We start from the raw sequence: 14,054 nt of genomic DNA, 5'->3' as shown, positions 1-14,054 counted from the left end.
GTGTATAGCTTTTCTGGTATTTGTAATTATTTCATTTTATAATTCATTCAAGGATAATTTTTTTAATAATTTTCCTGATGTATGGAATAATGAAAGTGTGAATCATTTCCTCATTTGTGTCTGTCCATTTAGTAAAACTTTTCAAAATCATTTCTTTAGTCCCTGTAATTCTTCTGGCGGAAATGGAGTTAACTATTTGGCATTCATTGCTCTAATAATATAACAAATTGTGAACATTATGCAAAGCTTTTTTTATATGTGTGATCAAGAGTCAATGTTCACTGATACAATTTCTTTATAACGGCAAGTTAAATGCCTTCTCTGCTACCATTATTTCATTCTAAATCACACATAATTTGTATTGTAAGACATGTACGATAATTCGATAATTCTGTGAGGATAAGCTATATGAGATTAAAACCAGAAAGCGAAACAAATTTTCAAGACTCGTTTTCCTGTGGTCGTGACAGAGAATGGGAGTAAGACCATTTGTTTGAGGTGCTTGTGTCTAACGATAAATCTGTAAGCACTCACTCTCACGTGAGCTCAAATACCTGCACACCAGCACAGACCCACTCTAAGAGACGTGCATGCATGCCCACTACCACCAACACCACATGAGCACGTGAATACAAGCAGACATACATACTGTTATCAGTGTTATGGCCTGCACAACGTTTGCGAGTGTTTGGGTCGAGTGCTGCGGCAGCAAACTCTTAAAAAAAGCTTCTGGGGTTTCCCACGGCATGATGCGTAATACACCGTGCCGACTACTCCACAGCCCGCTGCCATCTCATCTTTCTGCTGCTTTTAACAGCAGTGCCGAGGTCTTGCCCTCACTTATGTGTTGGTGTTGGCTGCTTCACGACAAGGTTTCCACAGCTCACCTTGCTGCTGCTGCAGGTCAGTGTTTGTGAAAGGTAAGCAGCTGCGTACATATAGTTTTGTTCAAGTGCGCAGTTAGTGACAGGATTCGTGCGCAGTTCACTACAAATTTTAAAGGCTTCTTATGAGTATACAATAAAATAGGCGATGTTTAAGCTTTTTGTGGTAGCATTTATATGTAAGTGCTATTCCGTCGACGTCCCATGACAGCTGCTCTATATATGTTTGTTTATTGTGTGTGGTCAGATCGATCCAAACTGACATCAACTTCCAGTAGGCAGTGCAATGTTCATAAGTGAAATCACACAGCATGCAATGACTTGCTATCTATGACATCACAGAGAAAGAGCAAATAACCTTGAAAATGGCCACTTTACACTGACCTCACTCCTTTGATCAACACCTTATTCCAAGTATTGAAGATCAGGAACTTTATTTACAGAATAACCAGTCAGCTGTTATAGATATCTGCTATGTCCTGTGTTTCCATGTGTTCAGTGAAATTCATAACAAGCAATTTCTTATTTAAGCAGCTGCTCGGTGGACAGCAGAAGAGACTGCCCCTACCCACACCTACCTACACACACACATTCTTTCCTCTCCCTATACATCTACACAAATGTAGTGCACAAGCAGAAATAGTCATGAGAGTGATATAAATATTATCTTTATAGAGATAAATTTCCTTGTGCTTTATGTAACCCTTCACAGGGCAAAGTTTAGATAAATAAAGATCTCTCTGTCTTCATAGAAGGCCTTAGTCCTAACTTTTTACTGAACCAAAGCTAAGAATTTTCTTAGAACTTTAATATATAATATTAGACAAGTATTTATATGTCTCTTACACTTACAAAAATCTTTTAAAATATAAGCAATCAAGTTATTTTTAATATCACATCTCTTCATAAATATTAACATACAGAGATATGGAAGCATCTTATACTTCACTGTACGGGCATATTTTGACATTAATTTTATACTTGTTCCTCAAAGATTTCATTGCCCATCTTATAGGTTCAGTGCAGTTAGTAATTGAAGAAGAGAAAATAACATAGTGTTATTAGCATCATCGACACGTCAAGTAAAATGGTCATATCAATATATTCTGTATTTGAAAAACAGTCCTTAACACTATAGTCACTTAGTTGTGATGATGTATAGGCTCAAAAGGCTGATAGTTACTAATACAGAGCACGAAGTCCAAAAATGTTTTTCCTGTGACACTACCTGCCCTTCCCCTAGCAATATGTAGTTGATTTATCAGGAAAGGTAAAGAAAGCAGACAGGAAATGTCGGTCTGTCACCTTCATATGTCCTCTGTACAGTAATCATTTTCCTAAACAAGGTGCACAACTTATTAGCTGACTTTAAGACCAACTGTTATCACCTTATGTGATATTTATTACTACTAGTTGTTTGTTTTGTTTTTTTAAAAATAGGTAAGGATTTAAGTTTTGGTTTTGAAAGCACTGTTTTCTTTTCTACAAAGATTCATGACAATAAATAATGTGACATGAATGGACCGTATATTATTTTAACACTAAAGCTAATTTGGCCCTCAAATTCTTTTTACAATTACAACATAATAGCTTAAACAATTTGGTATGTTATGGTGCATACTATATATATATAGTTTCATAGGTGTACTAAAGACTTAAACCACGGGTTTTTTAGATATTGTGCAGCAAAACAATGGAACACTCTCCCTTTCCATATCCGCCACCTACCCACTACTGAATCCTTTAAACGAACACTGAAAACTCACCTCTTCCGTAAACATTACTCCGAACAACCTGTCCCATAATGCTAGTCCTTTTTCACACCCTTTTGCAATATCATGTTACTCCCAGCTCTTGTTGTTGTTTGGTTCCTCTTTGTGTTTTCTGTATTTGACTTTATTCTTCGTTGTTTATTCTTTTATAGTTCATATGTTATTTGTTTTCCTGTCCCTCGTATGCTGTCCATGTTTTGCTCTTTTTCTTAAACACTAAGAGCATGCTTCTTAGGAGTGTATGAGCTTTACAAATTTTGCATTTATTATTATTAATCTTTTTACTAATTGTAATAGAACACAAAATAATGTGTAGGCATTAAATAGTAGGACTTCAACTGCAACTATAGTAATTACAAAACATTTTAAGATAACTAAAAACTAACTCAAGACTTATTTTGTCTTTGTATAGGTCTGTGTGTGCACACGTGAGAGTGAGAACATAATGTTTTGAAAAACATTAAGAATGTGCAGAATGTATTGTCAACCAACAGAAAAAGCTAACTGCCTGTCATAACGTCCAAGGTCCGTATCTTTCCAGTACCGTGTTTTAAATTATTTACAACGGATTTGAAATCAGAATCTTCCATTTCATATGTCTGCCGAAGGAATAGACCTGATCATTTCTTGTGAGTTAGATTTCTTACTAATCTTAATTCTAAAAACCACAGGCAACATTTCTTCAAGCAGACTATTACGTCTGTAAACTAGTTTTTTCCATTAACTTTTCGCTGTGTAGAGATCTATGCCACCGGCGACCTTACAGTTGTTTACAGCGGAAACGCTTCCTAATGACGTGTGACATGCGCAGTGGCTAGGGTTTCCCCGCCCCACATTAAAAATAGATGACCTCGTTCATACGGACTACGTATATTTATTATTTTGATATCGTCGCGTTTGTTGTTTTTTTTTTTAGGTTCAGAAAGCTCTGATTTTTAAGTTCATTTTTGTGCTAAGAACCATGTCTGCGATGAATATTAAATATTTTAGCGATTCTAAAAATTATGTTTTTCTTACAACATTTTTTTTTTACTTCCGTATTCCTACACATCCGCTTTTCCATGTCAGACCTCAAACGCTTCCTATTATTACAATAAACTGCAAGTTTTGTGTTTGATGTCAACAAGCATTGGGACCACACCTGTTTGTTTAACTTTTCTCTATTAGAACGTTCACATATATGGGAGGTTGTAACCGGGGGTAAGTTTATTCGGTCATCTAAAAGCTACTTTCGGTTTCCCATTTCTGGCGCAAGGTCAAACGCATATCGACTACGGCTGCAGCACGTCACTCATTACTCACTTCATTTCTCCGCTCTCTTTACTAGCTGGTGTGCTAACATTCAGTCTTGCAGCCAGACCCACCTACACTTGTATTTTTATTATTTTTTTTTATTATTTTGTTGCTGTTTGTTGCGATCGATGTATAGACCTCATGCTCCTGCCAGAGTAGCTGATTCGGTGGGATCGAGGTCAGAGAAGATATTTTTAGACCTGCAGTTTCATCATTGTACCCTGAACAATGGAATTGTGTGTCATCACAAGGCCACAAGTGGGAGAGGGACACGTACATCACAGAGACTTAATATAAATAATGATTGGACTGCACGAAGCATGCCGGCTGGGATTTATCCTTTGATGAACTCCAACAGAAAACTATACTCTAACATTTAAACATTCACCTTTGTTGTACGTTGCACAACTCGACCACAACGCATACAATCTGTTTCTTCTAGTTTCCAGGCTTGTGATCTGACACTATGGGAAACTTTACAAGCAAGATCACAGTCCGCAACCAGACTGAGAAGAAGCTCTTCATCCTGGTATTCGGCGACCAGGAGGTGATGTACGCGTTTTACCGGGAGTTGCGCAGGGTGCCACCAGGCTTGTACGAGGGCATTTCCGTGGCTTTCTCGGGTAGGGACATGGCTGTGAAAATCGGTGTCATCCACGACCGATATGAAGACTACCTCATATACGACCTCTTCCGGGTTACCACCAACGCTGACCTCTGCATTCAGGTATGGTAATCATGATAGCATTCAGGTAGATTTGTCACCTGGCAATCATGAATGGCAAATTCATGAAGCACAGTCATATATGGTAACCATGAAAATGTTCCTATGTAGTAGTCATGATAGTATTCGTGTATAGTATGCCATGCAATAATTAATAAGAGCTAGAGATCGATGTAGCGTTGATATATTTCTCATTAATAAGACCAGCAGCATCAACATGCTCATAATCATGATCATCGATTTTTTGTTTCTTCATTGTATTTCATTCTTTTCCTTTCCATTTTTTCCCAAAATTGATGAAGTGTTTGATGCCCTCAGAGATGATCGACCTAGAAGGGCCATGACGACTCTGTTGCAGGCAGTAGACGAGAACGGGGTGTTAGAGTGGCTTCAGATCCGGGGAGTAGAACTACTCGAACGAGGCCGCTGCATTAGGCTTGGATCGGACTACACCCAGCTGGCCATGAAGTCGGAACAAAAGGTCGCAGAAGAAGTCCGAAAGCTGACGGAATCAGAATTTTTGCGTTGATGTCATGTCGAAGAGTGTGTTCAGCCGCGAGCTTCTCTGAATTTTAAACACTTTCCATCTCAACCAGCTTAAGGGAGACTGACAGTGTAGCTGCTCCCTTTTTTGATCACCATGCTTAATTTAAGACAACAGATACCCTTAAGTTTTCAGATTAAGCCGGGCTTTATTCCTGCTGACAGCGAGCCAAAACAGCAGGTATCAAAAACATTCGCTTTAATGACGGAACTACTCAGCTGTCCAGAAAAAAGAATTAATTTGTATTATAAGGTCTATAAAATGTTGTGAATGTTCATATTGTTGTGCTAAATTGAGATGGAAGGAAGGTGTACACGTTTGTCACAATTTCGCTTAAAGTACATAATATATATTAACATGGATGTAAGCCGCGCGCGCACACACACACACACTGGATTGAGAAGGTCAACTCACTGTTTGTTTGCGTTTTTCGTGTTATGTTGTTACTTGGTTCTCCTTCAGTTTTCTTCACTACTTATTAGTAGTAGTTTAACACTCCTCCGTTTTTGTATTCTTGTGAGTCAGCTACTAGGAAATATTGCGTACATATTTGGACCAAGGCAAGACCTAGTGTACAGTCAAACCCACCCACCCACTCACCTCACACCTCCTCTACACACACACACACACAGAACTAGTAGGTGATCTGGTTATTTAGCAATAACTACTGTCGCTGTTTGCACACAGGAGATAAAGAACCATTTGGAAGAAAACCGTATTCGATTTTCACGAGAAATGCCAAGAGAATGGACTTTTATTATCAACAGGTATAAATTTTCTACTTTTCTTTCGTTACGTTTGGTTGAACCTTTCGATCTCTTCTCGTACAGCTTTCACTCCAGTTGTACCCGAGTGATATCTGTGCGTATGTATTAATATCGCCATAAAACATCCAGACAGACATAAGCTTGTCCTCTTTGAAGTTGGCCCACAGTAAAGGGTTAGATTTTTTTATTTACAGTTTATTTTATATTTCTACAAAAATTGTAAATGGTGTCAACATTCCTTGTGCATTGCGTAATCAATGTCTTTTTTCTTTTTTTTTTTATTTTGTTTCAATGAATAGTGCAAGGAACACTGGTTGTGGTGCACACCCACACACATTCATTCACTATTCAAAGTTGGTAAGATGAAATCAGCACATCTAAACAAAAATCACGCCCAAACAAAACAGTCACTTCTAATGAAATAGAGAATGTACAATCAGTACACAGATATTAAAGTCGGGTAAAAGTCTCAGTGGCTTCACACTGCAGTTAGGCACAAACCACATGGTCGGCCCAAGCAAGGTAGATTAATGAAAAATATAGGACACAGCAGGTAATTTACAGCAGACTCAACACAGCCGCTTCTCATTTACTGTCACTCCTGTCTTCCACTCTCTTTTCCTGTTTTTTCTCTTTCTCCTCTTTCTTGATGTTAGTGTAGTAAGGCTGCTTACTACGCGCTAACATGTAGAGTAACATCATACAAGACATAGCTGTGCGAGTTCACATGAATTTCTAATAGAGGAAACTACTGGAACATTTAAGAATGTTTCACTATAGATTACTGCCCACTAACAGATGGAAGCAATCAACCAATCAGGTATTTTGTATGCTTCAAAGTAGGCAAAGACTTCCCCTTATTTATGATGAGACCTTAAGATTTGTTAACTTTCGGTAAAGTAGTTTCGAACCATTCTGATTGTCGAAAATAAAGAGAGAATCCCTTCAGTTAAGGGCTATGACGTCATGAGTTTTTATCAACTGCCTGGCACCGCCCCCAACCACAGCAATGAAGAAGATAAACGTGCTACCAACACTGTACAGAAAGAAAATGATGAAAAAGAAGACGCTAAGCGTTTCTCCCGCTTGCTGTCCGGTTATGGGACAGACCTTCGATGATGTACTGGCGTTTCCCGAGGGTCCACTGTGGTCGTCGTCAGCAGGGGAGATATCTGTGGTCTCGCTTACTGTAATTTTCCCTTTCTCGACAGCGACGATCGGTTTATTGGGTTGATGTATCTTTGCTTCGACTTTTGTAGATTTGATTTTAGCTTTTGCCCTCAACATCAACTGCTGGAGATAGAGAATTATCTTGGAAGTCCTTTTTCCTTTCAACAGAAAAAAAAATTTGAATTCATCACGGTAGATTTTAGGTAAAACTTGACTAAAATGTTAGTATGTGTGGTTTGTGCACCTATTAAACTGTTTTATTTTACATATTCCATTTTGTACTAACTTGAGTAAAGAATAAGTTTATATTTACCTACATGCTGTCACATAATGAAAGGTTTTATTCATCTTTTTTGAATACACTTGGAGCTGACTTAAACAAAGAAACAGAGGAAAGGTCTGTCCGTCAGCAAATCATACAGGGACGAGAGAAATAAAAGAAATGGTGAGCTTTGGAGCTAAAATCGTTATGGAGGTTCGACCAGTCAAAATAAATAGTCTGTCTGTTGACAACATTAAGAGACTTGCTATATTCATATGCAAGAATAATCAAGAATGATTGGCTGTCTCAACTCACCAAGAGGTTTGCTAGAGGGTCTGTGGTGGAGTCGTAAAATGAGAACACAGAGTAACACACTCAGAGCATTTAACCCCAGCATCAGTAACACGTACAGCGTCAGCAGGGACAACTTAAAGAAAAATAGAAGAAAGTCATACAGTTAAAAATAACAACACTTAAGCGAAAAACATCATACACTAAAACTATCAATAGAGACAGATTTTATTTTACCTGTCTTTACTAATGTAATAATGTCCGTTAGACTCCAGCTATTAGAACAATTGTTACTGCTTTGTTCCAGAGAGGAAAAGGGGAGGATACACCGCTAAGTCATAGACGGTGAGGTAAGAGGGACACCTGTGCAGGGGTCTCCACACTTTTTGATGAAAGAACTTACTTGCACCGATGATTGAGGCATAGCATTATCAATTATAGTCAAGTAGACGGTAAAAGCCAGCAGCAAGGTGACTGACACACTCATCCTTTCGCCAGAGTCCGCCGGAAGTGCAAAAGGCATCGGTGATGTCATCGCCAAAAGGAGGATCGGGATAAAGATGTTGAGGACAAAGTATGTGGAACGTCGCTTGAGCTGCAACTGGATTGATTTTAATATTTTAAGTGCAGCAATCAAATTATCAGCATTCCCAAGCAAGAGTTTGTTTTTTTCTTTATGCAGCGCTTAGTATAAAGAGTAAGAGAAATTCTAAATGTCAAACTGGTGAGTCCACATAGAATCAAACAAGGGCATCTTAAGATTTACACTGATTTTTATGTTGATATTCTCGCTGTTTTCTGCACTGGCTGACTTATCGATGATCTTCCAGATGCTATCCGAGGTGAATCGGTCCATGTCGATACGATGACTCTGATTGAAGAGGACACGAAGTTCACTTGTGTAGGACACAGATGATATGAAGACGATGTGACACACCTGTGGTACACAGAAATGCATCTTGATGTGTACATGCGTGAACATGCATTTGTACATACGGTGTGTGTGTGTTGTGTGCATGATGGCTTATGTTCATCTCGCCAAGAGAAAAAAATTGACAACCTTTGCAATCAATGTCTTGGTTGAACTTTAAAATTTTTTCAAAGAGGATAAGTAAAGTTAAAATAATATTTAAATAAGATTGCGTAAGCATCAGAAAGTAACATTATGTTTTGGAAAATCATAACTCTTACACGCTTTCTGTGTCCAATTGACTTCCGAGATGCTTCTAGCCAATTTCTCGATTTCTCCCGTTTCTTCTGAATTCTTACAGTAGTTCAGATCAGGAACTATTTGTATTTGTCACCATCTTTACAATCACACGAGTAAAGTGCATTTGTTTAGAAGCATTAAAGGGATACTCAAGGCTTGTGATAAGGCTCTGGCGACGGTCAAACGTTTCAAAAATATATTTAGTTACAATTACAGAGCACGAGAACAATACAGGAGAAATAAAGGATTCGTTTCTCACTTAATTACCACTTATTAGCACTATTCGGTTGCCGATGTTTATAAAAATTGAAAAAATCCAGTGAAATCGACCCTTGTGTCCTTCCACCGAGTAACCGCGATAGCTTCCCGAGATGGTCAAGCAGACGAGTCTTCCTTATGACATCAGTCTACTATGACGTCACACGCACAGGAAGTGTCTGTGGTCATTGCTAAGATTTGACTTCTTTATCGTATGACGCACTCTGTGTGTAAGGCTTGTAAGGCTCTGTCTGTCGGAAACTGAAGAAAAGAAAATTTTGAATCTTTTCCCATCTTTTCGAGGCAATCGGGAGCAGCACATTCTCCAGGCATGGTTCTCACTATGGAAACCACACGTCATAGGGTCACGTGACGGAGAACGAGACTTCGTGGAAGCAAAAAAAAAGAGTCCCATGTAATTTCTCTTATTAAACATAACATTCTACTAAAAACCATCAACTTTTACCACATGAACACATAAATAGACGAGATTCAAATGTATCCTACTCTTTACGCGATTCTAAGCAGTTTTATTTTGCCTTTACAATCCCTTTAATAAAATATTTTCAAGTCATGTATTTTTAAAAGTACACAATAATATCATAACTTACTATAACCAATTTTGCTATACATATATACACACCTGTGTGTCGAAAGGATAATAAGTAACATCTATGTCACATGACGTGTCAAAGACTGCCATTGGGTGCCAGTTGACAGTACCATTACTCCAAACCCGCACCTGAAATATGTCACCGGCAAAAATTTAGTTAAACTTACATCATGTGTCGGGATTTTTAGTCAGTTATCAGTTATAACTGCAATGTTATCCGCTTTTTATCAGTAATCTGGAATCCGCTATTTTCATACCGTTCACAGAAAATACAAATAATCATGTCTAGTCTTCTTCAAACACATTTTTATTTATTATCTAATTGTTAGGTATTTTAAAATAAGCCAAAAAATGGTTAATATATTCAAATCTTGCTTAAAACAATATTTATGGCAATAGCAAAGAGTGCCTCTGGAAAGTACGTGGAAAAAACATATATAAAAAAAACTTCGTACAACATTTGGTAAACTTATAAGCGTTAGGATAATGTACTTTATATATATATACTCTAAAAATCAACATTTTGGGTGGACTCTGACATTGGATGTAAAGACTGTGGACGTGATACTGGATGCAAAGAAGTCTAAAAACACAGAAATGAAAACCGGAACCTGGAGGTTGTCGTAGCCCAGGTATGTCTGGGTTGTGACTGTATTGCCGACAACGATGTCCGGCAGCCAGATAGAACTCTGCTTCACCAGGATGCTATTGATGTTGCTGTAGTTGGTCGGATCCCAAGACAAATACTCGTCAACCCAGGTCATCTTCAACATTGCGCTGGTCTTCATCCGCTGGTCCTGCTCGTCAATCTGCAGCAGTGTAGACAGCAGTCGGGAAAATAAATACCATGTGAGACAGACAGACAGGCAAACAGACAAACACATACGAGCGGATTTTTTTTTTTTTTTTTTTTTTGGTTTTGTTTTTGGGTTTGTTTTTTTTTTTTTTTTTTTTTTTTGTAAATGAGTGAAAAGAAAAGCCATAGATGAAGAATAGCTTATTCTCTTTAATTTTTATGATATCGGAAATATTTCAAGATGAATGGAGCACAATTAATATAATCGATCTAACATAGTACATATTTATTTAGTAACCCGTTTTATGTCCTATGACTTGATATTTTGAGAAATGTTTGCTGAATTTTTATCTATTATTTCTGCACAACATGTTCAGAAAAGATGCATTAGAGCTTAGAAAATGGAAACAAAGGATAAAAAAAAGTGTTTGTCAGATATCAGCCAAAGGCCCACTGGGTTTGTATTTACAGACAATACACTTCGAATGTATCTAAACTTTAAACAGCTGGAGACTCTTGGGGAGGTAACACCGAGAAGAAACTCCAGGCCACTGGTGACGGCGCCGAAGTGCACGAGATGCAAGGGGACTATTCATGTGAGAATCTGTCCCAACCTTCCTACATCGTACATCTCTCGTCGAGGAGCCGGACAACAGAAGACCAAAGTCAGCGAACACTATTTCTTCTGCGGAGACAGGTCCTCCATACAGCAAGAGACCATTGTGCGAAATCACAAGTGACAGTTGTGTGTATACAGGAAGTGCTCACCCATCACACGTGGTGAAACTAAGTGATAAGCTAAGTCATAGTGATGATGGTGGTGTCAATGTTATGAGTAGGAAAAGCAGGAAGGATACTTACATCCACTATAGAAAACAGAGAAAATACTAGGTCAACCGATGTAGGACCCGTGTCGTTGCTGACCGGTCGGAAATCTTTCTTGTAGTCCTTAAAGAGAACGTCTGTCAGCCTTTTGAAGTCTTCCCTGACCATAGCCTGACCTCGGGTCACCATAGAAAACAGCGCCAAGGCACAGAAAAAATAAACTCTTCCCTGCATGGTGTCCAGAAACGCCACAGGAATACTAGAAGAATTTGTCCAGACCTCACACACAGGTGTATCTGTAGACAGCAAATTCCATGTTTTATTACAAGATCCTCTAAAACAGTTGAAGAGTTTAAAATCAGACTACATTTGGAAGCAATAATGAATGGCGTTAAGACAGAAACAAATACAGGTGTAAATCAGGAATGAATATTTAAACAAAGCCAGCTTGAACTGTTTGCTTACTATTAGGGGAAATAGTGTTACATCTCAAACGAACACGGTAGTATAAACACTAATTTTGCATTCATCTGTTCCTTTAATATCGAAGCTAAGTCGTTATTCTCATTCCACCCCTTGCCCTGTCTTGGTTTTTTTTTTTTTTTTTTCTCGTTTGTTTGATTTTTTAAATAGTGTTTGTCTGTATCTGCTCATATTTCTGAATACCACCTGTGCGAATTTCAGAGGTAACTAACCATAAAACTGATTCTAATCACAAACCTTCAAGGGTCCAACGCACGAGACACGACAGAGAGCAGCAAGACGATGTCCTGACCTCAAGTATGGCGTTAGCTCTGACTTCTTGTGGCTGGACGTGTCCTGGTCTGACGGTTAACACACTATGTGTGCCGACTGTAGTTACCCAATCTGTGCCACCCTCACTGTCACGGGTCACTGACTCAGAACTGTTTTCAGCGAGAGATTGTGTGGGTGGATAGGAAGGTACGTGTTCGTGGGAAGAGTACCCGTATAAGGAAGGGGGGAAGCAGCAGCCAGGCCTTTAAATAAGAAAATAGGCTGTTAATTCAATGAAGTAATATATAGGCAAATGAAGTGTTAATGATTAAACGATTAATTTGTCTGGCATCTGCATTGACTCTACATTATTCTCTCTTTTTTAAGCAGAGAACTTTCTTCCTTTCTCTTGCTGTTTTTCTCTCTCACCCTCTTTCTCTATTTTAAAACTTGTTGATACAGTATCTGTGATGCTCAGATTACCACCAGGTGAGCACATAGTTACATTTGACCAGTTTTTCTTATTAATTGTTTCATCTGCTAATCAAGGTGGGTGCAGTCAAGAAAATCAGGCTGCTAGGAAAGTATAAACATCATAATAACTTTTTTGTAGGAACGAAATAGCTCTTAAAGATTACAATCATTAAGTAGATACAAACCCTTTGGAGAAGATATCTGCATATCATTTTATCGAGTGGATGGACGGGTAGGTGTGTTGGGTACCCAAAGAAAACCGATGCGCTCACAGCAGGGCCTGCACTGTGTGCTCAGTTTCCGGATGTATCGTGACCTCACAGCACCCGATCTGCATGACTAAGGGTCTACTTCTACACATATAACATGATAGCGCTTACATACGTGTATTACATCCTTCCATCTCTGCATTAACCTAGTTATTTCCCTCAGGTGACAGGAGAATTGGCAATGGCTTCATTTCTAGGAAGTCGTGCCTGTGATGCCATCCGTGAAGGAGGACGGTTGTGTCGAGTTTTGTAGTCAGCTGGCCTTACAAGTATGGTTTTCGTTGAGAAATTCTTTGAAAGAGACATTTTCTGCAAGATCATCAGAGAATAACTCAGTGTCAATGACTTAAAAGATAAGTAAATATTATCCCTGTATTATTTCATTTTAATGAAATTTAATAATAATTAAATTTAATTTAAATTTAAATTTAATTTAATTTCTGCAAGATCATCAGAGAATAACTCAGCGTTAATGACTTAAAAGATAAGAAAATATCCCTGTATTATTTCATTTTAATTTAATAATTAAAAATTAAAAATAATCGATGTGACTACAAGAACTAAAACATACAAGTTAGGCAAATCATTGTTTTATGAAATCTCTGTACACTTGAGGCTAGCATTTAATGGCAGGAGGGTGACGGTGAACTGATGAGAAGACAGAGAGAGAGAAGCGGGGGGAGGGTTAGCTTAGCTTTCTGTTGTTACAGTCTAAAGGACTGCGGTGACCTCCCCTGTAGCACAGATACAGTCCCTGGGTCGTCATCTAGTTGAGCAACTTCAGTTTTACACCAGGTTATTAGGAAACAAATTATGGAAGATGTAGTCATTACTATGCTTGTTGTTTCCTTCCGTTACAATAATATAAGATAAGCATATCGCGTGTCAGAATTGTGGCTCCATTAAGTCTCAACAAGTTTCTGGTTAGAGCACTTACTCCCCTATTTAATTGTGTGTCAATGCGTATCTAATCGAGAATAACAGCTTCTGTGATTACAGGACTCTTATCCTGCTTTACTGTGCTGTTTGTGTTGTTACCTTACATATCAGTATTAACCGACGATTCCGGGTTATCAATACTCACACACTTACGTAATAACTTAATAAAATATGATTCTATTGTAGAGGAAAAGTTGTGAGAAGTTTTGAATAAAAAGGGGGTGTCAC

At 38.3% G+C, this 14,054-nt stretch overlaps 2 protein-coding genes across 5 annotated transcripts; one reads left to right on the top strand and one right to left on the bottom strand.

The window, feature by feature from the left end:
• The first annotated feature begins 740 nt into the window (after positions 1-740).
• Positions 741-5,492, top strand: LOC112568765. 4 transcript variants are annotated; one of them, XM_025246240.1, is made up of 3 exons: positions 741-920; positions 4,399-4,676; positions 5,032-5,492. In XM_025246240.1, exons 2-3 carry the CDS (start codon positions 4,416-4,418, stop codon positions 5,200-5,202), a joined length of 432 nt encoding a protein of 143 aa, XP_025102025.1. In that variant the 5' UTR covers positions 741-920; positions 4,399-4,415; the 3' UTR covers positions 5,203-5,492. The 4 variants fall into 4 exon arrangements, with proteins under 4 accessions (XP_025102025.1, XP_025102023.1, XP_025102026.1 ...); XM_025246238.1 differs by having other exon boundaries at positions 742-920; positions 4,392-4,676; XM_025246241.1 differs by having other exon boundaries at positions 744-903.
• Positions 5,493-6,133: 641 nt separating this feature from the next.
• LOC112568764 (acetylcholine receptor subunit beta-type unc-29-like) lies at positions 6,134-12,354 on the bottom strand. Its single transcript, XM_025246237.1, has 8 exons — positions 12,130-12,354; positions 11,446-11,705; positions 10,400-10,597; positions 9,819-9,917; positions 8,474-8,644; positions 8,111-8,308; positions 7,732-7,843; positions 6,134-7,312 (listed from the first exon to the last, which is right to left on the bottom strand). The coding sequence occupies exons 2-8, from the start codon at positions 11,641-11,643 to the stop codon at positions 6,930-6,932; spliced, it is 1,359 nt and encodes a 452-aa protein (XP_025102022.1). The 5' UTR covers positions 11,644-11,705; positions 12,130-12,354; the 3' UTR covers positions 6,134-6,929.
• Between the last annotated feature and the right edge of the window lie 1,700 nt (positions 12,355-14,054).

Source organism: Pomacea canaliculata, linkage group LG7, assembly GCF_003073045.1.
Source record: "Pomacea canaliculata isolate SZHN2017 linkage group LG7, ASM307304v1, whole genome shotgun sequence".
NCBI lineage: Eukaryota > Metazoa > Mollusca > Gastropoda > Architaenioglossa > Ampullariidae > Pomacea > Pomacea canaliculata.
The sequence above is the reverse complement of the archived record's forward strand: the minus strand, read 5'-3'. Positions and strand labels throughout refer to the sequence as shown.